Source organism: Sciurus vulgaris (assembly GCF_902686455.1).
Source record: "Sciurus vulgaris genome assembly, chromosome: 5".
Classification (NCBI taxonomy): Eukaryota; Metazoa; Chordata; class Mammalia; order Rodentia; family Sciuridae; genus Sciurus; species Sciurus vulgaris.
This window is the reverse complement of record NC_136465.1, coordinates 85,111,168-85,137,107: the sequence shown is the minus strand read 5'-3', so window position 1 is coordinate 85,137,107 and position 25,940 is coordinate 85,111,168. Positions and strand designations below refer to the sequence as shown.

The following is a 25,940-nucleotide window of genomic DNA, read 5'->3' as shown; positions in this document are numbered from 1 at the left end:
GGGCCTTGTGCTTGTGAGGCAAGCACTCTATCAGCTGAGCTATTTCCCCAGCCCAGGGATGTTTCTAAAAGACAGAGATCCCTTTTACAAACTCAATAGCTATCACACCTGAAAATATTTAAATAATTAATATTCAATATTCAATACTCATTCCTACTTATTCAATTGCTTATCCTTTTTTACTTTGTTTTTTGAATTAGAACTCAAACAACATCAATACACTACAACCAAATAATGATAAATCTCATTTCTTTTAACTGTAGGTTTTCTCTCTGCCTCTCCTTCTCTCCTTCCCCTCTCTGCAAGCTTTTGTTGAGTAAATGAGCTTCTTATACTTTGAGTTTTCCTCAATCTGAATTTTTCTGACTTCATTTTCATGGTGTGTGTTTGAGTGTTTCCTTTTTATTCTGGTAAATTTGTATTCAAAAATTAGACACTCCTGGAGATTTTTATTGCCTTCATAGATGGTATTGTGTGCTTCACTCAGGAATAAATAACTTCTGATTGTTTTTATTTTGTGATGTGAACAGCCATTGATAATCTTTGCTTAAATCCATTATCTCATTAGGTGTTGAAAAGATAAATTATTTCTTCAATTATTAGTTGGTTTTCTTCCACACAGAGACACTTCCCCTTCATCAACCATTGCTTGTGCTGAGGTACAGTTTGCATAGGAAAGGTAAGAAAAAGGCTTGGACTTTTTTGTCTCTAAACAGTTTTCAAAAAGAATTTTATCCTTAACATCTTCAAAAAAGACTACGTGTGTGTATATATACATATACAAAGTTGTATATATTTATGTGGATGTATTTTATGAACCTATGGATTCATTGATACCTTAAAATTTATTGGCATGGGAGCCTATTCATTTAGGTTCAAGTCCTTTTGACATCACTATAGTAATCTTGAATAGCATTCTAATTGATGCTTATAACTTATATGGCAAGTTATATACCAGGTTTATCTCATATATCCTGCATCTGACTACTAGTTCTCTTTAATGGTGATCTCTCTCTCTCTCTCTCTCTCTCTCTCTCTCTCTCTCTCTCACACACACACACACACACACACGTGCATGCGCACACACACACACACACACACACACAGTTAGCATTTTTTGTTTTATATAAAATACATCAGTAGTTCAAACTAATATTTCCAATTCCAGTTCAGGAATACTGAGTTTCTACTTACCCTAAAAGATCTCATATCTTTATCTTGTTTTTGTCATGCCCCAAATCCTGGTTTTTTCAGTGACACCAATATACCCAAATATTACTCAATTGTTTTATTCCACACTACATAGTCTCTGAATAATCTTGAAACTACTACTAAATTGATACCATTCCTGGTAGAAGAAGGATTTTTTTAAGTTTTGTTTTTTTTTTTTTCTGCAAGTTATGTACAATAAAAAATGTTATACCTTGAAGTCACGTGGGACAGTTACTGTGGGAAGTTATGCCATGAAAAGAATCACATGGAGGGTTTTTTTGTTTGTTTTACTTGAAATGTTTAAGAATTGCTTTTTGTATTTAATTTTATTTCATTATTATATAAAACACATTTCCAAAAGTTGTATCTTCAAAATACTTAAAAAACAGTGTCTATACTTCTCCCCCTACTATAGTTTCTTCTTGCATCTATAATTACCTATTTTTCCAAACTTACAGTTTGTCTTTTCTTTGATTTTTGAAACAAGCTCAAATACACACACATACATATCAGAATATGTATTTATTTTCACATTCTGGAGATTATTCCATAGTAAACATAATAACATAGATATTTTTCTTATTTTTTACAGCTACATAATAATCTATTGTGAGAATTATCAGAGTTCTCTATTGGCGACTATTTATTTGCACTAGCTTGCTATTACAAAAAGTGCTTCAATGAATAGAATTGTTTGCAAATACTTTTGTATTTTTGTCTAATATTTCTCTGGAATAGATTCCTAGAAACAGGAATCTGTGTAATCTTTATTCTTTATATTTTGAAACATACATAAAAACTCTTAACTATAAGTCTAAATATAGTGGTCACTGTTTTTGTTTTTGGCAAAAGGGTTTGGGGTGATTTTTGAATTAGGAGATTTAGAATTTGTGTGGCAGAGCAATGAGAAGTCATGATGCTCCTAGTGGAACAATATGTTATCTCTCCATAAAACAGTAATAAATTTAAATCCATCAAAGAAAGTAGGAGCAATTTTAAAAGCAATAACCATGACTATATTATATGTATGCAATATAAAATCACCACCGTGAGCATAAATGTCCCAGGAAAAAACAAAGATGTTAAATTAGACATCATCAGCTGTTTGAGTTTTCTGTTCAATTTCATTTGGCCATACCATATTCTGCTCTCAGTTAATGTAAACTACTTGGCATTGGATATGAAGTGATTAAACATTAATGGTTTTAACTACCATTTCTGAGAAGTGAGTGATTTAATAGTGTAACACTGGAAGTGTCATGATTTCTATATATCTACTCCAAGCAAAAAGAGACTTTTCCAGCCAAAGGGGCTTTAAAACTTCAATTTCCATCACAGTAACATCAAAAGTACTGATCTCAGAAAAAACTTCAGTTACCAGGGAGAGCACACAGAAACTCAAAACATTCTGCTAAGAAGCTATGTTTTCAAGGAAGAAAATGAATAGTATCTCAATTGTTTAACAATTGAGCAAATGCTTACAAAATTACCATATAGTCTAGAATTTACCATGATGTATAGGGCATAGTAACTTACAATAAAAATAGATAATTTGGGTCGAATATAAGAGGGTAAATACTTTCTTGGTCACTTGGATTAAATCCTGGTATCAGTAACAAAGAACTAGAGAAATTCATTACCCATTTATATTCTTTTTATTCATTTGAATATATCAGGGTTTGACAAACTTTGTAAACAGGCAGAGTAAACATTGAAGACTTTGAAAGACAAGAGACAAAGTTGAAGGTTTATATATGTACCTACAAAATAAGAGAGAAAACAAATGACCAAGTATTTTTCTTGATGAAATTCAAAGGATAACAATGATAATAATGTGCACTTTTTTGGTAATTTGGGGCAACTAATGAGAAAAAAAATGGAATTTTTATGCAGGGAATAACATTTTGTTTAATTGAGGTTCAAGATTATTATTCTTGGTCATCAAATTGACTGCAAATGTTCATCAACAAAACAGGCTTTTTGCTTATAGGCTCTAAAATCAAGACCATCCAGATTTGGCCTAGAAAGCATGGCAGACTGACCTTTGGCATAGCTAATTCTCATTATAGTGTGAGGTCAGTCATTTCAACAAACCTTTTGCATTCTTTCCAAGCCCCAAGTTGAAATACCTGCTCTAGAACTCCAACTCTACAAAGATAGTTGTATATTAAGCACCTTCAACAGTGCCTGGCACACAGGAGGCCCTTCATAAATGTTACCTTCATGAAAAAATAGATATGTCTTGCTATGTAGATAACTGGGCTAAGATTTTGGGAGCCCAGAATGAATAAGACCAAGGAACACTGTTTCTTTTCTGGTCATTCTATTTGTCCTACCATCAGGCACTGGTACCATTGACAGGTCTACTCCAGTGATCGCATATTCAATGTCTGAAAAAAAAATTAATAGGAAAAAATTTTAAATCAATACATTTACTTAACTTTTTTCTGAAAACTAACAAATGCTCATTTTTTGGTGACATCACATTAGTGATTCAGAGAAAATTTAAATTATTACCTAAAACATTAAAAAATTTTTAAATCCTATAATTCACAAATTTGGCTTTTTTTTTTTTTTGGTACTATGGATTAACCCAGGGGTGCTTTGCCACTGAGCTACATCCCCAGCCCTTTTTATATTTTACTTTGAGACAGGGTCTCACTAAGTTTCTTAGGAATTCACTAAGATGCTGAAGCTGTCCTTGAATTTGAAATCCTCCCATCTCAGCCTCCCATGTTGCTGGGATTACAAGTGTGCGCTACTGCACAGGGCTACAAATTCAGCTTTGACCCCATTAACAGCGGCTACAAGTTTTCTATTATTATTCTTCTCACATGTTGGTATTCATATTTTATCACTGGAGAAAAAGTAGACCATCACCTGCATCCAGAACAAATAGATTTTATAGAGCCTCCAGATAGTTCAAAAAGTTTTCTAATTAGGGCTGGGCTATAGCTCAGTGGTACAGCGCTTGCCTCACATGTTTGAGGCACTTGGTTCGATCCTCAGCATCACATAAAAATAAATAAATATACTGTGTCCCTCTACAACTAAAAAAAATTTTTTTTAAGTTTTCTAAATATCTTAATTTGAAATGTGAAGTCATCAGAGATCAGGAGGTGACTTGTCCATTTCCCATGTATGTTGGTGGCAAAACTGTCATAAAATTTTTGGATCCCTCCTCTAAATATATGGTCAAAAAAAATTATTTTTAAAAAGGAAATTACATACCATTAGTTATCAGGTTCATAGACTGAGTACCTCAAACAAGGATTTAACACAGCCCTTATTTTCATGATTAATACAACTCATAGAAGATAGTACATAATTATTTCAGCAAATGCTAACACCGTAACTTCATGTTTAGGCCAGTAATATTCTCTGGCGTACATGGAATATGCCAATAGTTAGAAACAGATTAAATTTTATGAAACACTTGGTTGGGAGCAGGGTGCAGATGATAATTTCAAGAGAACAGACTGGGCACAGTTTGGGAACCAACTTGGTTATAGAGGCGATAGGCTATCCAAATATTTGTTCCTTGTCCCATCTGTCTTCCTAAGGCGGCACGTTGCAAATGAGAGGGCGAGGGCCAAGTTCACATAATCAGCACTACATTGTTATTTATTTAGTTATAACTATTACCATCTTTCTGAGCATATCGCAGATTATCATTAATCTGATAAAATAACATTAAAATAAAGGCTATTTTAATTGCAAAATATTATAAGGCTTATAAAATGTTTTTACACGTGTGAATTGAACCTCATAATTGCATCACAAAGTGGGCATGTGTGATCGACTGCATAAATAAAAGAAATTTTTTATCTCTCCATGCATCCACACCTTTGTGCCATGTGACTTTACAGTTATTCTCACTGAGGAGATTGAGTCCAGTTTCCAGAGCTTGTTCTGAAGTCAACTATGTGACTTCCTTTGGGTAAAGTATTAATTTTGTCAGTTTAGAATTAAAGGTAGGGCTTAAAGCAATGGCTTATTAGAAGATATGATGCATGCAGATTCTTGAACAGAGACTTACACAATTTCACTTCCTCCTTTGTTCCTTTGCCATTACCTTAATAATACAGTTAGACTAACCTACTGAAAAGAGTCAGCAAATGTTTTCCTGTAGATATTCTGGGTTTTGTGGACCAGGTGGTCTCTGTTGCAACTACTCATTTCTGACATTGTGGCATGAAAGTAACCACAGAAAATACAAAAATAGCTGGGTATTGTGGTGCACACATGTAATTGCAGTGGCTGAGGAGTCTGAGGCAGGTGGATCACAAGTTCAAAGCCAGCCTCAGCATCTTAGCGAGGCCCTGAACAACTCAGTAAGACCCTATCTCTAAATAAAATATAAAAAGGGACTGAGAATGTGGCTCATGTGGCTCAGTGATTAAGTGCCCCTGAGTTCAGTCCCTGGTACCAAAAAAAAAGAAAAGAAAAGAAAAGAAAAAAATCAAAACAGCATATTTGTGCTACTATAGTCTAAGCTATGTGGGAGGCTGAGGCGGGAGAATTGCTTAAGCCCAGAAGTCCAAGGTGAGCCTGGGCAGCATAGCAAGACTCTGTCTCTAAATAAATAAATAAATAAAAATGAGTACAGGTGTGTTCTAAGAAAGTGTTATTTATAAAAACAACACTATAGGCTATAGTTTGCTGAGCCCTATACAGGAGGATGAGACATGAAGTACAGTTAAATCACCTCAGTAATCCTAGTTGAGATCTTCCTGAATCAATCAAGCATCAATCAATTTCCAGACCTGGCACCAACCCTGCAGAACTGCCTGCCCAGCCCATAACATACAGAAGATGCAGGAGGAAGCCCAGCTGTGGTCATCTCAACCCTGAAGAAATGTTAGCAAAGTCACTGAGTCACAGGATGGTGTGTCATGCAGAAAGATCATAGCAATAGAATATTGACTCATTGGAAAAAGTACTACTTTTGTCAGTTTAGATTTAAAGATGGGACTTAAAGCAACTAAATACCTTTGTCATATCTCAAGCAACCAGAAAGACTCAGGGCCTGACTCAGACACAGGTGTTTTTCAAGTCCTATATTTTATCACTAAAAACTGCTTCAATCCTTAACTTCTGTCTTTATTTTGGGTAGTTTCACTAGCTGGGTATGATTTAGGCTAAAACGTGAAGAATTTTAGGTAGATCTTAACTCCACTGATTCCCCTCTTAGATTTTGGCCATTAAAAATCATGTTGCCCTTGCTTTAGGTTTGGAATATTTTCTTTGGGTTACTAATGCAGATGTCTTCATGATGTATCAGACTCTATATTGTCCTGGTTAGTATTTTCCAAAACTCCAGTAAAAGGAAATAACTTAAATGGCCTACTCTTGCACATAGCTCCTATCTCTCCATTTTACGGCTCACATTTTATACAGGGCTGTCAGGGCTTTCTGAATTAAATGTGACTTAGGGCCTGCGCTTGCTGACTGAGGAGGCTCATAGGTCCTATAGCTCATCCACAATCTTGTACTTGAGCTGTCAAGTATGAGAGATTGGTGCCAAATTCAAACCAACATAGCCCCTTCCCAGTAGTCTGCCTTCGACAACTCCTCCTTGTCAAATCCAACAGTTTACATAGAATATATAGTGAATAAAGTACCCTGAAAGGTACGAATGTAGAGGTGCTGCTTCAGCTGATAGCAGGAACACCTATCAGCTTCCCACAGGGTTGACATTTCAGGCTGGCAGGAGGGAGATGATCATAGGATTTTTGTGCTGCTGCTTCCGAATGGACCGCACAGACTCCCAAGGCAAATCGCTGCACTTCTCACCATCTGCCTCCACAAAGAGTCAGTGAGATGCAACTATGCAACTCAAAAAACTTTTTTTTTTTAATTTATAAAATAGAGCCCTCAGGTGAATGGTTTATAGAATCCAAACAGGACTCCCCAGTACTGTCCTCTCCATTAAATTTTAATGCTTCAGTGCCAGAAACTCTGTGCCCTTCTCCTCTGTACCTAGAGAAATTCTGGCCTTAAAATCATCAAACATTAGACCAGGAAGCCAGGAAGGTAACTGTTAGCAGAGCTCAGGGGTCTTAAGAGGTCTGCCTAAAAATAGGGACTAAAGTTGTACAATTACCCATTGATAGTTGACCTGCTAGCCAGTCACAACATTTGTATGTCAAGCCATTGACTTTCTGGTTAGTGTGACCCAAGAGGTAGCCTCTGTGTCTTAATATGTTGAAAGAAAGAATGTTTCAGTCAGAAGAGAAGATAGCCCAAGAAACAGAGAAAAAACAGAATACAAAATGAGCCTTGAACCATGCTGTCCACAGAGGTAAGGGGCACATGTCATCAGACATGGCCATGCCAGTCCTGATGGCAAGGCTGCTCAAGTGTGAAGGTGAGTGTGGGGTACTATGGCCAACCGACAATGAGTATATTTAGTCCCCTTCACCTCCATCTTGGAGTGAATGTATCAGACTATCTCAGCTTTATGCCATTTACAGTTCAGTTTCTCCTACTCTTTAGTCTAAATGCACTGTCACTACACATGCTTTTTTTAAGTTAATTTTTAATTTGTTCTTTTTAGTTATACAAAACATTAGGATTCATTTTGACATAATTATAAAAGCATGAAATAAATTTGCTCAAATTCAGTCCCTAGTCCTTTTCATTTTCCTCCAGCCCTCCCTCTACTGATCTCTCTGCCTTTACTGATAATGCTACTTAATTTGTGTTTTAGAGGATGATGGGGAGATTCACTATGGTATATTCATATATATACATGAAAGTTAGGTCAGATTCATTCCACTCTTCTTCCTTTATCCCATCCCTCCTCCCTCCCCATCAACCTTCCTCTACTCCAACCATAATATTTCCTTTCAAAGAGATTCAATTAAGGGGAAGAAGCATGTTTCCATCATCTCCTTTGTATTAGTATCTTTTCATCACTGTGCCAAAATGCCTGAGACAAACAACTTAAAAGTAGGAAAGGTTTATTTTGGCTCACAGTTTCAAGATTTCAGTCCATGATCACTTGATCCTGTTGCTTTGGGCCTATGGCAGCATAGCACATCATGGTGGGAGCACATGGTAGAAGAGGCCTATTCACCTTATGGCAACCAGGAAGCAGAGAGAAAGAAATACAGGAAGGGGCCAAGACCCCAGTGTGCCCTTCAAGGGCATGTTCCAGAGGATCTTTTTTCCACTAGGTCCACCTCCTAAAGTGTCCACCAGCTCTCGACCAAGCCTTTTACACATAGGTCTTTGGAAGACATTCCAAACTATCCTTCATAGGCAATGGTGTTAACACAAGCTGTGCTATCCCCCATGTCCCGTCTCATGTTAAATTCACCTACCAAGCAGACTACTATAAAGCCAATGCTGTCATGTGGTTATGTAGGGATTTCTTGGTAAAGGAGAGAATAGACCAACATTCTTCCCTTCATCTATCCTCCGACATAAAAGCAGTTTCACTAATAAATCCCCCAATATCTGAAGCTTCTCTTATGGGTAAAAAAATAGAAACTATTATTGTTTTAAAAAATTTTTATTCAAACTTGGAAACTTAAGTAGCTAATCCCTATGTTCTTTCTTCCTAATAATTGTCTAGTAATGGAAACCAAATATTAGTAGCTAAACAGATAACCAATACAATAACCACAATCCATTCTGCTTCTGCTCTAAGAATCTTAACCAGGGGAGTAGAAATTTTAAGAAAACAAGAAAGCTGACAAGGGTTAAACAAAGTTATTACCAAAAGCTCTGGAAAACTCAGTTATCTGGATCTTTAAGATTACTCCAGTAAGTAACACACAGAGAGAACACTTACCTGTGAGAACATACTTTTTTCATATCCTTCGAATACATAAAAGCACATTACCTTCAACAAGTTACATTAAAGCCTTCAGAAAACTGCAGATGGGACAAGGTAAGATGGTCTTCCCAAATCCAGAGAGCAGGGAGTGAGTGTGTGTGTGTGTGTGTGTGTGTGTGTGTGTTGTGTACAAATTCAATCCTTGGATTTTAGATTTTTCATGTTGGAACTCATGTTCTTTTCCATTAATTACACCATGAAGATTCAGTCCACAGTATGCAGAGCTGCTTTTAACATTAGGAAAACAAGAGAAAACTTGTACAGAAGTTTACACAGACAACTATCTAATAGGTTTTTGTTTATGGACTTTAGAGTTGCTCACACTATTAAAACTGAAATACTGCAGTAATTTCTCTCTTGTGTGACAAACCTAAATGAACATTTCACAACAGTCATTAAAGTACTACTTCAGAAATATGTATTTTAAATTGAGACTAATCAAGAGGTAGCAAGGAAAACAACTAATTTAAATTTGATGGCATGTATAAAACATTGAGATTTAAAAGTTAACCCTTTATTACAAAAATTTAAGTAGACATAGTTCTATTCAAGAAAAAAAAATCTACATTTATATAGATAAGTGTGTTTATAGGTTTATATATACTTTATAAATTTCTATGTTTATTTGTTGTAGAAACCAAATTGAGCATTGCCAGGTATAAACTCAAAGGTAAACACTGTAAAGGGATAGGATAGGCACATAATCTCAACTTATTGTCCCTCATTTGATTATAAAGATAAAACAATATGTTTATAGTGAACAAATCTGATTAATACACCCTTCCTAGGTTGATTGAATTAAATCACTAATAATGGGACAAACCTGTTGATATAATACAATGTGAAGGGCATATAACCAGCGATGTTTACTCTGAATCAAAGACTGAGAAAATAATAAATAGGAAAAATTCAGATTAAGGGTCAGTCTGTAAAACAATTGGCCTATATGCTTCAAAAAAAGTCAATGACACAAAAGACAAAAAAAAAAAAAAAAAAAACCACAAGAAGTGAAGGAACTCTTCCATTTTAATGAACATGATAACAGAAGGCAACATGGTCCCTTGTTTGATTCTTAGATCCTAAAGAAGTTATAAAGGTTGTTATTGGAAAAATTGGAAAATTTGTGGACTATATCAAATACCATTGTGTTAATACTATATTTCTTGGCTGTGATAATAGTACTGTGGTTTTTTTTGGAGATTATCCTGTTCATACAAGGAAAATATCTAAGTATAAAGGAGTGAAGTATCATGATATTTGCCGTTTACTTCCAATTTTTTCAGAAAAAAATTTTGGGGGAGCTCAAGTAAATGTGCCAAAACATTAATAATTGATGAATCTAGATAAAGGGTATGTATAGAGTCTTTATTCCATTTTATGACTTTTCCATAGTTTTGAAATTTTAAAATATAAACACTTGGGTAAAACAAAACAAAACAAAACTATTCTTTAAATTCTTTATTTCATATGACTGTTTCAGCAATACTGAAATACAGATTTTGCACACATGCAATCAATTTTTTATAGACTCATAAAATGAAATGCTGATGAATGTTGCAAATTTTAACAACCATAATTTACAAGAATCACACAAAAGACTTACTGTTGAATGTCTACAGCAAAATACAAAACAAGAATAAAAGGATATTAGCAATGCCGATCTTTAAAACCCACCCCCACCCACCCACATACCTAATTTCTCTGTTCCCCTCCTAATTGAAGCCTTAAGAAAGTTTTCACTATATACTGGAATGATAGAATTCTTAAAAACCAATTGCACAAGGAGATACCTGATTTTCTTTACAGGTACAATCTAGTCTTCAGCAACCTGTAGGCCATTGAAAGAGTAACTCCATATCCAACAAAATAAGCCATGGCTCTATTTGGTTGGGGAAGCGGGGTCAAATATGCAATTGTGTGGTAGATCCGTGCTCCAACGAAGAGCCTGAAGTGTAGGAGAGCTGTAGACAGGTCTGGACCACTCAACGAATAGAGCAGGCCAATACCAACAAATGGAACAATGTTTTCAAGGTCATTCAGGTGGGCTCTGTGGGAAAAAATGGCTATTAAAATTTCAAAATCAGCAGAAATATATTCACTCTTCCCTCTCTTCAAAAATTAAATGTACATGTTAAAGGGTCTTTAAACTGCAAAGTAAGAATCTTTTCTCTTTCAAACCGTCTTGCTTCTTCACTTGATTTTCATCATTGCAACATCTCATTATTTTTGCTTTTTTAAAAATTTTAGTATATCTGGATATACAAAACTAAAAAGTCATTTTATAGTTTCTAGAATATCAATAATGCATCAAGGAAAATTCACTTCACTTTTATAAATATGAAATATATTTTGCAATCCAAGATTCTTCCTACTAAAAAACTCTTCGTCACTAAGGAAATTTTAAAACCCTTTTGGTTATGATCTTTCCTAAGAGTCTTCCTTCACTTCTTCTAGTCTTTGAAATGGTGAATGAGAAAATGCTTACCCATTCACCCAAACCACTAGGTTAAAAAGTAGATATCAATTGAATAGCAGAAGACTCATGCTCTTAAGATCCAAATAGCATAACACATAAATAGCCTCCTGACCTCCTGAAAATGGCCAAAACTAGCCATTCTATCTTTAAACCACAAAAGGAATTATTTAATAAGACTGTAGTAAAAGGACAGAATATACACAAAAGAAGATACGTCAGTAGTTGTGGTGCACACCCCTCTGATCCCAGAGACTTGGGAAGCTGAGGCAGGAGGATCTCACGTTCAAGGACAGCCTCAGCAACTCAGCAAGACCCTGTTTCAAGATTTAAAAAAAAAAAAACAGAAAAGGGCTAGGGAAGTAGATCATTGGGGATAGAGCAGTCTTGGAATCAATCTACAGTACCAAAAAATTTAAGAATTTAAAAAAGATAAAAGAGATTTCCTAAATTTTATCTTTATACCACCAGTAGAAGAAAACAAAAAAGTATAGTTTAGTCATAAGGCACCTTGGGCTTTCCTCGCTAGGATTTTTAATAAAAGGCACACCTAAGGGCTGAGGATGTAGCTCAGTTGATAGAGTGCTTGCCTAGTGTGCACAAAGCCCTGGGTTCAATCCCCAGTACCAAAAAAAAAAAAAAAAAAAAAAAAAGGCACATCTATTACTAATGTGGCATTCTTCGAAGTTCATAATTTTAAAATCTTTTTAAGTCCACAGAATTAAAAACTGCTTTAGATTCTAGACTAGGAATAGAGATTTTGAAAGAGTTTGTCAGCTATTGATACATACATCAAAGTGAAAAATATGTCTTTTATGTGATTCTTCTACTTTGGCATAAAATGTAATTATTCCATGCTGCCTGCTCAGTGGTCATGGTTCTCCTTCCCTCCCTTCCCTTCTGTCTTCCCTAAGATCTCCAAGGCTGCCTGACAAAGACGATGACAGCACAGAAGAATGAAGAAGGCACACCTAGGGAAAGGTTTAAATAAAGAACCACCTGCCCCTGAATAAAAGCAAAGACAGACTGGAGAGTTTCTGCTCCCTTTTGTTTCTGGAACAATCTGAGGACCACTGAGAGTAAAGCAGGAGTGGCACGAAAGGACAGGAACTCCACGAGGAGTCCACCTGGGGCATTTGCTTTGTTCCTCTGAATTCTCCTGCAAGACCAGAGATGTCTTCACTTCCGATCTTAGGCACATCACTATTTTCTTTCCTGATGTGACAGAAATTTCAAAGTTGGGGAAGAAACGACAAAAGATATACCCCATGGAAAACAACGTCCACTCCTAAGCCTATGTTAAAAAATTGTCAAATAGAATGCAAAGTTAAAGCAGAGAAGAAAGGCACGGGCAACAAGGGAAGAGGAAAGGAAAAGTCAGGGACCAAGTTCTCGAGGCCTTACTGGACCCTCCAGTTTTTTCCTTCTCTCATTTTTCCTTTTCAATTCTTGTTTTCTTTCCTCAGTCCTCGAAAAGCTTTCCCAGATAACACTCCTCGTTGTCCTAGGAAGGCCTGACACCCACAGCCAGGTAAGTGCACACCTGTTGCCAACCTACCCCAGGTGCACACTTACCTGGTTCTCCTTGGAAGCACCTATGTAGTTCACCCCACCCTTCTCCTTAGTCCCTTCTTTTGTTCAAATGACAGACTCCTTCCCAGAGTGGCAGTCTCCTCCATTTAGCATTATTTATGGACAGCAACTGGAATCCATTGCCACAGACACATCAGTCTGCCCAAGCAACCACTTTTTACCTGGGTCTACTCTCCACTGCCCCATGAGTCCATGTTCTCGGTTTTCCGTCTCTTTGGAGAGTCGCCCTTTGGAACACACTTGCCCTGTGACAGAGTTCCACCAGCTCTGTGTTCAAGATGCCACAGTGACACATTCCCTCAGATCAGAATCACTTGGATCATGGCATCTACTTAACCCGGACTAGAGTTGCTACATGCATTTAAAAACTGTCAAAGGGTGGCCGACTACAAAAGGAGCTCCAACCACGCTTCCTGCCTACCCCATCTTCACTGAACCTCCCATTCTTAGCATACAGCAGTATGTCCTAATTCCCACAAAGAAATTTATTCAGATTACTGATTTTTTTCTTCTACCTCCTTCCAGATCATATTTTTCAAGTTACTCCTTTATGAAATATCCCCACGTACCATAATATTCTCTATTATAGACATGTTGGCCTTATTTTCATGGGGAACATTGTAAACTTCTGAAGAGGAAAACTAGCAGGAAATTTGTTTTGGAGAGGGGGTTGTTTGGTTGTTTTTTGTTTTGTTTTGTTTTCTGTTTGTCCGTGATTCTTGAGGTTGAACTCAGGGATGCTTAACCACTGAGCCACATCCCCAGCCCTTTTTTATTATTATTTTTTTATTTTGAGACAGGGCCTTGCTTAGCTGCTAAGGCTGCCTTGAACTTGTGATCCTCCTGCCTCAGCTTCCCACCACAACTGGCCAGGAATCTAGTCTTAAAGCTCTTTGACAGCATCCCAAAGGAAATATGACAGTGACAGTGATATATACACAAGATCTCAATTAATGCTTTTTTCATACACTTGGGGCCACATGTGGGATCACCCAGTTCAACCTCCAGCTCAGATTCAAAATTTTTTTTTGGTACAAGGGATTGAAGCGAGGGGCACTTAACCACTGTGCCACATCCCCATCCATTTTCTAATATTTTATTTTGAGACAGGGTCTCACAGAGTTGCTTATGGTCTTGCTAAGTTCCTGAGGCTGGCTTTGAGCTCGAAATCCTCCTCCTCCAGCCTCCAGAGCTGCTGGGGTTATAGGTGTGTGCCACTGTGCCTGGCCACATTTCAATCTCTTGACAGAATCCCCAACAAGTATCACGTAGGCTCCATTGAATCCTCACAGTAAATGGACATTACCTTCGAAGGTAGTATTTTGTAAATATCTCTGCTTTCCCTAAATATCAAACCCAAGTTCTTCTGAATGACTATTTCTCTCGCTGCCCCACTTGCCTTTCAACTTTCATTTATCTTGTAGTAGTGAATGTATATGGTCTGGCATTCTTCCTAGAACAAGGTGAAACGGGATTAAATGGATATTTCCTAATCATCAGTGATTCTGTCTGCCTAGAGCTCAAAACAACTGAGCCACAAACCTTGATATTTCAACACATATTACTCTAAGTTTTTAATTACTTGTTCTGTATGTGTATGTATTGATTTTTCTCAATATCATATTCCTTAAAGCATACCTTCACTTCATTTGTGCCCCTAGTAGGTCCCTGACATTGGAATATGCAGATATGCTAATAGTGACAGATTTATAATTGTGTTGAAGTAATGAAGGAGAGAGAAAAAAAAGCTAGGTTAAAAATGGGAAAAGGAGATTCTTGAAACTCTTTCTCTTAAAATTATCTCCAAAAGTGTGTTGTTATTAAGTATTTTTTTGATAAGGCTGACAAATTCTCAAAAACTAGAACAGGCAACTAGGCACTGTATCCTGGCAAATACCCTCCTCCTCTGACTCCTCTTGCCACATTGGAAGGTCAGTGTCTGATCACCAGGGGGCGCAGTGCACACAGCTGCTGCACCTGAGGGACAACCCCTTCACAACCAGGTCAACTGTTCTTACTAACATCTACTTGCAACCTAACTAGAAGATCGGCTTAGATTATGGCTTTCTCCTTCAGAAGTACAACTCTGTGGGCACAGGGGTTGAGGATGATAAGTGAGAAAGGATTGTGGGGAGGAATCTAAAATTCCCCCAATAAAATACCTTTTATTGTTAAACTTTCATATATAAGATTTGGATCTTCCCTTCAATCTTCCTAATGCCACTGAGTTTCTAACTTGTTAGCACTTTCTGATCCTGCTGTAAAAGGAAAACACAAAAAATGGACGACAAAAATTTTAAACCACTAGTGTCTCTTTAGTGGTTTTGAGAACTGTACGAAGGTGAGCATCACTCGCCTTTTCTAATTTTTATTCTTTTCCAGCATGACAAGTAACTCTTCCTTTGATACTGTTTGAGAGCCTCACATTGATTCTGTCTTGAAACTGTTTTGGATCCACACTCTCTACACAATCCATTTTCAAGATTGACTGACTGACTGACTCGGAAGGGCTGCTGGATTAACCACTATATAGTTAAAAGAAACAAATTAACATTTTGTTCTAAGTGTCCAACATGGGCTTCCTGTTAGAAAAAGAAAAAGAAAAAACTTCCTTGATAAAAAGCTTGGAGTTGAAACTGTTTTACATAAATAAGAAAGTGAATTTAATTTTAATACAGGAAAGGCAGAAAAATATATGGGGCCAGAGAGAAGCCAGCAAAGGGTAGAATGCTGGACACTACTTGAGGTACAAGAAGGTATGGTACAAATTCCCCCAGAGGACTCTGAAGGACACTGTCAGACACAGAATTCTAACACACAACTTGAAATGCTTGTGTTGCCACAGAGTAAACTCCTCTGTACTTCAATTTAGTCAAGTCTACTTTTATCCACATTTTTTTTTCCAGCTGATTTGTCAAGGGAATTGAGAGGGCTGAGTTCACACCCAGTATAACAAAACACAGAATGCAGAAGTATGCACAAATGCATGAATCCAGAGCCTAAGTTAATCTTGAGGCTATATTCCATGCACTACAAGGGAAGCTGCAGAAATCTTGAGAGGGGCTTCAGACTTTCACAGGGAATCAAAAAAATGATAAGGCTAATATGATACCCATTTCTCTGAAGAGTGTCAACTTTCATATTTTAAACCTTATGCAAAAACATCTGCTCCTTCAACTTTTTGTATGAATTGAGTCTCGCCTCTGGAGAAAGATGGCAAAGCTGCAAGAATCCACTGTCTCCATTTGCCTCCTACCTTCTATTACTACTATAGTGAGCACAGTTATTAACCTCAACAAAGTAAGACATTATCATCCTATGTACAACTATGACTACATAATCAGTGTAATTCTACATCATGTACAACCAGAAGAATGAGAAATTATACTCCATTTACGTATGATATGTTAAAGTACATTCAACTATTGTGTATAACTAATTAGAATAAAATTTTTTAAAAGTCCATACAAAAGTGTAACAAAATGGGCAATAGGTGCAATCACAGAGATACTCAGAGATCTTGAGATCTCTACTTTTCTGTAATCATTATATGGAGTAGATAAGATGAATGACTTTTTTTCCTTTTCGCCAAGACCCCAACATTTTCACTGAGGTAATTTCCAGAGACAGTGATTTACCTTCGTACACGTTCCACCTTGTCATCTGTCCGAAGATACTTCTTGGCAGACTCTCCCTTGCCAAAGCTCTCACAGTCTTCTGGGTTGGCAAAAACCTATTCCAAATACCAAGAACAAAAATTTATTCCAAAGAACAAACAGCATGAGGGTATTCTACCTACTAAGTTATTTTCATTTTAATGTCAGAAATGTAGGCATCTAGGGTGGCCCCTGTGCAAAGAAAACTCAAAGCAATAAATCAAACAGGAACAGGGGACAGCATGCACAGTTCATCCACAGTTTAAACCTGAATCTTTATTAACAATGCAAATTTTTTAAAAGCAGCGTAAATGTGGACTTAAATAAAAATCAGCATATAAAAGTAGTGAGAAGGAAATAAAAATAGAAAGAGGCATAATTCTGAGTCAGCACTGATTATTATTATTATTACTGTTATTATGGTGCCCTGGCATCTTTTTCATAATGTTGTTGACACACATTCCCTCAAGTGTATTAGCATTTCCAAATGACTAGCTCATCCGAAGGTAATATGTTTGATTCCCAAAGATGTCAGAGAAGAGACAAGAAGTATAAAAGGGTGAGGGATGGGAAAGGTATTTTGTACTTTGATAGGATATGTATACTTCTTCTCTTGAGCCAAATAAAACATTGGGTCAAATAATGTTTAATTTAAGAAGCTGAATTGTTTCCTAGGAAGAACAAGTGCACATTTGAGGGTAGGGCATGTATTCATGTATCGTTTCCTGCGATTATTATGCTGTTTGAAATGATTTCCCCATCCCTTGAAACTTGAAATATGCATTTTAAAAATATTTAAGTATGTCCCAATGTTTAATAATTTATAATAAAGGAAAAACTATAAAATTAGTTCTAATTTAAGATTGAAAAACCTCAAATGTTATATTTTTTTTTTCTTAATATGTGAAAAGCTTTCTACATAAAGATATTGAGGAGAACTGATAGACAGGGTGGTGATACAGTATCATCGGCTCTTGCAGTCAGACCTGTTGGCCTTGTTCAGAGGGTCCTCTAAATAAATGCCTGGTTACGAGATGTTTGACACATATGTTTTGAATAAAGAAATAAATACATTACAATGAAAGTGTATGAGATCTGGATTTAACAATTTGAATTTGTATCTCAGTCTTGCCCCTTTACTGGTATGCCACTGTGGAGACCCTCCTGCTATGGACTGAATATGTCCTCAAATAATGCATATGTTGGTACCTAATCCCCAGTGTAATGGTATTTGGAGGTGGAGACTTTGGGAGGTGATGAGATCAGATACACGGAACCCTCATGGATGGCATTAGTGCCCTTATAAGGAGACAGGACAGAACTTGGTTCTTTCTCTCTTTCTCTGCTCTCCCCAAGTAAGGCTACAAGGAGAACATGGCCATGTGCAAATCAGGAATCCAGCCCTCATTAGGCACTGGATCTACTGTCATCTTGATCTAGCACTTGCCAACCTCTAGAACCGTGAGGAACAAATGTTTGTTACCTAAGTCACCCAAAGATATTCTGTAACAGCAGCCTGAAATGACTCCCATAGCTACTTAGCTTAACCTCTGTGTCTTTCAGTTCCTCTAAAAAATGGGGACTAACCTGAATTTCACCTGACTATGCTAAAAATAACATAATGGCACCTGGCACTCCACAAATTCAAACGCCCCCCTCCTTTTCTTGTAACACCAGGAAGATTTCTCTGCTTCTACTCTATTTCCAGAGAACAGTTTAACCCTACCATAGAAATAAATATGTGGGAATTTTCCCCAGATATCAACTCCATACCACTAAAGGATAAAAACTCGGGACAGGAACTAAGAAGAAACAGGAGGATTCCAGAAAGAAGATATTGAATATGCACTGAACCAATGAAAATCTTAACTTTGTCCAACAGTCAGTCTCTCTGCTCCTCTCCCTGGGTCATAAACCTGCTTCAACATGGAATGTGTACTTCAAAATCTGTTACCTTGACCATGCCTCTGGGTTTTTTTGAAGTCACTCTTACAATGCTGGATAGAAATACTGTCAACTTAAGTACACAAAATTCAATGGTTAGCATATCCCAGTCATAAGAGGCTACTGTGGGAAGAAGAACCTTTAATTCTCAGTCTTTTTTCTTTCTTTCATTCATCCTTTTTCATCTCTCTCTACTCTCACACCCCAAAAAGTATTATATTCTAAATCTATAGAACTGAAAACACTTGTTAACTGTCTGGAAAATTAATATTTTCTAAACTCTAGTTGACAAAGTGAACTCCAAAATCAGAGTTTCCTTATTCTGAAACTTCTATGAGAAAAACCTTAATACTCTACAAATCTTACCTGCTAAACAGAACAACACAGGCAAAAGTCACAAAGAAAAAGCCATTTAGTAGTTTCTGAGGGAAATTAATTATCTATAAATATGCTGGATCTCTGTGTACCAAACAATTACATATGTCATAGGCAGCACTGAACAGTGTACTGTTGGGCTTTGTTTAGAAAAACATTTGAAAGAAATTAAGAAAACTGTTTTCTAGAATTCCAACTTTAAAAAGTGAAAAAACATTACTCCAAATGTCTTACCTTTCTTGTTAGTCTATAGAATGCAGTTGCAGTACTCATAAACATCATTTTTGAAAGGACAATCGTTGTATAGGAGGCAAAAGCCATGAGTACTTCATTTTCCAGTAGCTGGGTGAGATCAGCCATTTTTCAATTTTGCTCTGGAATAATCAAAAGATTTCAGATGAGAAAGAAATAACAGACATAAATACCCAAAATAACTTGATGATCACTTGTGCTTGCAGTACTGACCACATTGTTATTAAAAATATCTTGGGGCTATTTTCAAAAGAACTGATCATTCAGTTTCAAATTTTTCAATATAAACAGTACTATATTTCCTTCTAGTTCTATGCCATTAAGCCTAAAGATTAAAGGTACTAAATAAAAACTTATGTGTATTACAAGCAAAAACATACCCAAAATGCTCTAAAAATGGGCCAAAGTCATACATTTGCATCAAGACGGACCATAGGTTGAATGCAAAAGACCAGAGGCCATGGACGGATCTCTTTAGAAACACTCAACTATATCACAGCAGTATCACTGATGTTGTATTGGAATGCCTACGTTCTAAAAGAATGTCCTGCTTTAGAATCCCAACTTACTGTTTTACGTCATTTCTGTGCTGTTCAACATCTTAGGTGCCACAATTTGAATTCCAGGCCCATGACGTGGCTATTAACCTTGCTGAAGGAATTCAGCCTCTCTGAGGATAAATGTCTTCATTTATAAGACAGGAAGAGTAATAGCTCCTAACATTGACTTGTTGCAAGATTTAATTAAGAAAACATGCAGAAATACTTAGCACAGCAGCTGGCCCATAGAAAACCCTCGATAAAGTTTATGATATCCTTAACCTATCATCATTTTTATCATCATGATCATGGTCATCATTAACACCCACACAGGTGAAGAAAGAGAAGCAAGACAACAGAAGCATCCAAATAACAGGCTTGCAAACGCTCACTAAGGAAATGGCATGCATGGCATTTTAAAAGAAAGAATGATTAGCTTTATATGACACTTCAGGTCATTTCTCCTTCCATATTTGCACCGTCTAACAGCTGTCAAGAATAAACTGAATGAAACTGAGACTGAATTAGAACTCTAATTGGATCAGGAGAAAAGGTGAGGCACACTAGTGATACTGAAGTCAAAGTGGGAAGGAATTTAGGATAAGGCTTGAAATTTTAACTCACTGCCTTATCTGGTGGTCATTCTTTGTAACCTCCTCTTGTTCTTCCAAGAGCTTTGCTATCTGCTTCTATCTCCTCCACATTCACACACATTTCTTCTCATGCCCAACTTAGACCCCATATAATTTGTTTAGCTTGTAGTGCTCTCTTCTAAATGATGTCCATTCCTGCCCTTAAATTCCAACCCCTGCCTATGAGCTTGTTAGACTGATATCTATCTGAGTTTCATCATTCTATCCATTCTATCCAAAAATCTATAAGTCCCTATATGTCTTTCTATATTTTGTTACTGGTCATATATTTGTCTATGTGCTGCTGTTGAATGTGATATAAATCACATCCATAAACATACATTTTTAACTTCCTAAGAGTGTGCTATGTGTCCAATTATGCCATGTACTCTATGTGCAGTACGTTACAAAATCTTTTGAATTATAATACTGTAACCCTCATAACTACACCATTTCACAGATAAAGGAAATGGAAATTAGGAATATTAAACAGCAGAGAAAAACAAACCAAAGTCTCTGACCTGACATCCTGTATGCTAAGACATTGCACTGACTCCTTCAAAAGACCTGCCTAATTTAGCTTTTGGCTTTTAAGGATTTAACCAAAAATTGACTAAATGTCCATCCTGTGGCTTACACAGTTGGGTACCACTTTGCATTTATTTTTTTGCTTTCCTGTTCCTGTTACGCTATGTAGTGGGTAGTAGCTTCCTAAGTAATTATGATTTTATTTCCTTAGACTGAAAATGTACTCCATGGATTTAGGCAAACAGAATCTACATATAGCCAAGCACGCACCTATAATCCCAGTGCCTCAGGAGGCTGAGGCAGGAGGATCACAAGCTCAAGGCCATCCTAGGCAACTTATTGAGGCCCTAACCAACTTAGTGAGACCCTATTTCAAAATTAAAAAAAAAAAATTCAAAAGGGGTGGTGCTAGGGATATAGTGCAATAATAGAGTGCCTGTGGGTTCAATTCCTAATACGGGAAAAAGGAGACTGAGACAGAGAAAAAGAAAGAAAGATTTATTGATTGGTTACATACAGTCGTCCCTTGGTGTCCTGTGGTTCCAGAATCCTCACGCTCCCAACTGTGGAAACCAAAATCTGTGGACGCTCAAGTGCCCAGTATAAAATGGGCTAGTATTTGCATGTATCCTGTGTACATCCTCCCTTACTTTAAATCATTCCTAGATGACTTATAATACCTAACACAAAGTAAACACTAGGTAAACAGCAGTTATGCTATTTTGTCTAGGGAAAAGTTACAAGGAACAAAGTCTGTATGTGTTTAATACAGACACAATTTTTTTTCCCTAATAATTTCAACCCACTATTGGCTAGAATCCAATGGGTATGGAGGATCAAAGGTAATCTAGATATTAAAAATGAAAAAATGAATCCCACATATGATAGTAAATTAATCCACCTCTATGAGTTTATAGTCTTTTGAAAGCACAGTATGATAGATTAGTTCTCAGTGCCTGATAATACTTTTTAAAACATTTAAAGCTCTTGTTCTAGTATTGGAGGAGGGGGGTGTAAAAGATCCTTCAGGGTTCCTGTAAAGTTAATTAGTTTAATAAAAGATCCCTAAGGCCTATGCCTCTGGACAGAGATCTGAAGAAATACAGCAGGGACCTTAACTATTTAAAAATTAGGAAGTTCAAGTAGGAAATGTTGCCACTTAATAATTTTTAAGCAGTCTCTGCTGTTTTTCCCATAATGTAATGTACTCAGTGGTGGAACAAAAGTGAAAACCAGCATTAAAAGAGCAGAGGAAAAAATGGAATACTTCTAGAACCCTTAGTGGGAGAAATACAAAAAGATGTCAGCAGCTGGGGAAAATAGAATAGTAATTCTTTTCTTTAGATGTGAGCCACACACAAAAAGCACACCTCACATAGTGTTTCTCAACCACCAAGAATGTGGCGGAACTCCTCCAGCCTGCAATTTTGGGACATGGGCCAACATTGAACCTCTGATACCACACTGTACAGATTCATGAACTAACTTTCCCATACATCCCAGGTACTGAGTAATAAAGACAAGAACATTAAGCGATTAGAGTCACTGAAAGCATGGATTAAGGTGATGTTGGTCTAGAATGGTTTTGATTTTTTTTCAAAACCAATTTGTTAATAAATTGGCCAGCAGCCTGTTGCCCAAACTCAAACCATTGTCATGGCTAGGTAGTGCAGTGAAAACAAAATTATGAAAGCTTCCTCCCAAGAAAGATCTTCAGGAGGGCAGAAAGGAGTACAATAGTGGTAAAATAAATAAATAAATAAATAAGAGCATAACGTGTAGCCAAGCGCAGTGGTGCATGCCTGTAATCCCAGCTACTCCAGGAGACTGAGGAAAGAGGATGTCAAGTTTGAGGCCAGTGTGGGAAATTTAGCAAGACCCTGTATCAAAATAAAATTAAAAAGGTCTGGGAATGTAGCTCAGTGGTAGAACACCCATAGATTCAATTCCTGGCCTGAAAAGAGGGTGGAAGTAATGTGTTAGGTGATTTGAATATTCTAACAGACACAACAGGTAGGATGAAGAAAAAAAAGATAACTAAATGACCATGTTGCTGTTTATCAGTTCTAGAATTTTCCAAAGGGATTAGGACGGTTACAGATTCAGCCTCCTAAGAGTTTTATGCAAAAGTGGTCTCAGAAACGATCTAGAAAAGTATGCAGAGAAAAACCAGGACAAATTGTACAAAATAAATAGCTACAATGATGAATCATATTGTACAGTGGTTCACTTGTTTTACTGTCCATTCATTGGCTGGCATCATAGTGAGTATCTCTACCTATCTGCCCAGAGACCAAGTCTCAGTCCCCTGATGTGGAGGTGTCAGTCCTTTGAGAGACCAGGGGACAAGATAATGCACACTGACGAACTCTGGAGGCAGAGTGGAGTCCAGGCAGATCTCAAAACTGTCACTTATTACCTACGAATTAAATTTTCTAGGGCCTACTCACCTTTTCTGAAAAACAAGGTAAATGATAAATAAACCTTACAGGGTTCTCATGAACACTGATTTTAGTGAAAAGTATTTTAAAAAGCACTGAGACCTGGTAAGAGCTAAGGGCAATAAGAGTGGTCGCTAAATAAATAAGCTCCTACTTTGACACTGTTCGAGGCACTGAGGATACAATTTGTTTCTAAAATGCTGTCACATACTTTTCATTTCACTTGATCTAAAAAACTCTAAAAGAGTGAATAATATTTTTCTCTACCTTTGATCTATAAGAAAACTGAGGCCCAGAGACATCAAATGAGTACCAAGGCCCAAATTCACAGAGGAGGTACAAACACCAGGACCCAGTTTCCTCAACCATGTAATTCCTGGGCTATCGACCATCTAAACTAAGAATGCTGGACTGTTCTGGTTTTCTAGAGGCTGTTTCCTGGCCAATCCTATTCCCATCTGATTTTTCTCTCTCACAGAAGAGTCTTCCACTCTCAGTTGAGGAACATTCCCTTTCCTTCTAATAGGCTCTTGGCCAAAAAGAGCAAAGTTCTTTTCTTCACAGGATTACTTGGCTTCTCTAAATCAATATTGTGTAACACAGAAAATATGGGCACAGAGCCACCAGACCATGACTCTTCAATTTTGTACTTTCTGAAACTAACAAACACAACATGTGGGACAAAGAAAAAATGCAAATGGCCATGCTGTTGTATAATCAGTTCTAGAATTTTCAGAGGGATTGTGGTGGCTGAAGATTCAGCCTCCTATGAGGTCTCAGGCAAAAGAAGTCTCAGAGCCCAAATACTGGTGACTGTGGTGGTGGAGGAGGGGAGAGTATGGTGGGGTAAAGCATTCTTAGAGGACAGTGCTGATTTCCCTTTCCAGCCCCAAAGATTAATAAGCTCTACTCCAAAATAAATCCTTAGAAAAATTTTACTGGTCTGCACAAAGAGTAATATTCAAATATGGACCAATTTGTCATTTTAAAAAATGACTAAAGTGCATATAAGTCCTCTTTATTTAGAAACTTATTTTAAAACAACAAAGTTCAATACCACCATAACTCCCAGAAGAGCATGCAAAAAGATGGGTCCAGCCTGGGGTTTGCACTGGACCAGGACCTGGGAACCCTATTACAGACTGTCATCTGGTCCTTCAAATTGATCAACACCCCCATGGTACTCACAAGCAGAGAAAGCAGGCTGAGGAAAATGGTGGGGAAATGATCAGATTACCAGGAGCCCCTGGGACTGGTAAGGTAAAGAAGGAACACTAGAAAGTTTGTATGCACCATCCCTCCACCACCCAAGTCCAGGGTTAGCAGTTCCTGAGGGCTTATCTGTGGTAAATAGAAAGAAAAGAATCCTTGGACTAATGGCTTCATCCTCTGGATTATGGGTGGGGAGGAGGGGGTGCACACATGAGAACCTGCCCAGGGGGGTTTTATCCCCAGCTGTCCAGTCATCTGACTATAATAACACCAAACAACCACACTCTAAAGTCCTCTTGTATTATCTAATATCATCATCACCATTATTATTTTTAAAACTTACTGATGTTTCTCTCGCCTATCAAAGTGAATAGAGAAGTGCAAATTCTGTCTCTCTTTAGGTACCAAGGCCTTTGGTCCAAGCAGAACTGACTTTACACCGTTGAGTTGAACAGACGTTTCTCAACAGCGATTTCCTGTGCTGCTAAGGCTTGCAAGTCCTTTCACGCTCCCAAAGATCACGGGACCCTTTCAAAGGAAATACTACTTTGGCTTGAAAATTAAAAGTGAGGAAATCATCACTTAAACATGAAAGACTCATTCTTCCAAGTTTCACTCTCGGAGTTTGAGAAAGGGTAAAACTTAACCGACTTGGGCACAGAAACGCAATTCCCTTTCAGAAGTGATCGACAGCAAAGGGAATGCTGCAGGCAGTTAAGCGGAGCAAAGAACTTTCAGGCTGGCAGAGACCCCGCTGCCTCCCGTCCCCTTCCGCGGCCACCCTCCAGGCGCCCTCCCCGAGCAAACCCTCCCGGCACGTACAGCGAGTCCGTGGAGGTCGAGGTCTGCAAGGCAGTGCAGGCGGCTGGGCGCGGGGACACTGCGCTAAGGCGCGCAGCGAGGGCGGGAGGCAGGCACCGCCCCCTATTCGGCTAATTTCCTATTAATTAGCTCCTGGCCCTAAAGACCCGCCTTGCCAAGCCCCTCCCCTAAGTCTCCTGATGCCTCTCTCCCCAGAAAACCTCGGCCCACGGCCCAAGGGTTTCCTTTTTTGAACCTTTGTATTTGGCACCAGTGGAAGCTCTACTTTCCCTTTTGGGTGCGGAGGGGCCATCAGGGATTACACAGGAAATTCTGTTCTCACCCCTTTCAAGACTGGAAGTTATTTCGCTGGAAATAAAAGATCTTAATGTTGGATTTTGAAAGCTTAAAAAAAAGTCTTTATAGAAACTTAAAA

General features: G+C 37.5%; 1 protein-coding gene across 1 annotated transcript; it reads right to left on the bottom strand.

The window, feature by feature from the left end:
• Positions 1-10,402: 10,402 nt before the first annotated feature.
• On the bottom strand, positions 10,403-25,666 carry MGST1 (microsomal glutathione S-transferase 1). The gene is made up of 4 exons (XM_079143036.1): positions 25,526-25,666; positions 19,334-19,473; positions 16,763-16,857; positions 10,403-11,105 (listed from the first exon to the last, which is right to left on the bottom strand). The coding sequence occupies exons 2-4, from the start codon at positions 19,457-19,459 to the stop codon at positions 10,859-10,861; spliced, it is 468 nt and encodes a 155-aa protein (XP_078999162.1). The 5' UTR covers positions 19,460-19,473; positions 25,526-25,666; the 3' UTR covers positions 10,403-10,858.
• Positions 25,667-25,940: the final 274 nt, after the last annotated feature.

What these genes read in the sequence shown, in the direction of transcription:
- MGST1 (XM_079143036.1), bottom strand. Translation starts at nt 19,459, where the DNA reads ATGGCTGATCTCACCCAGCTACTGGAAAATGAAGTACTCATGGCTTTT. An exon ending in TCTATAGACTAACAAGAAAG is followed by an intron (nt 16,858 to 19,333) that starts GTAAGACATTTG and finishes TATTTGGAATAG; the next exon opens with GTTTTTGCCAACCCAGAAGA. An exon ending in AAGGTGGAACGTGTACGAAG is followed by an intron (nt 11,106 to 16,762) that starts GTAAATCACTGT and finishes TTTTTCCCACAG; the next exon opens with AGCCCACCTGAATGACCTTG.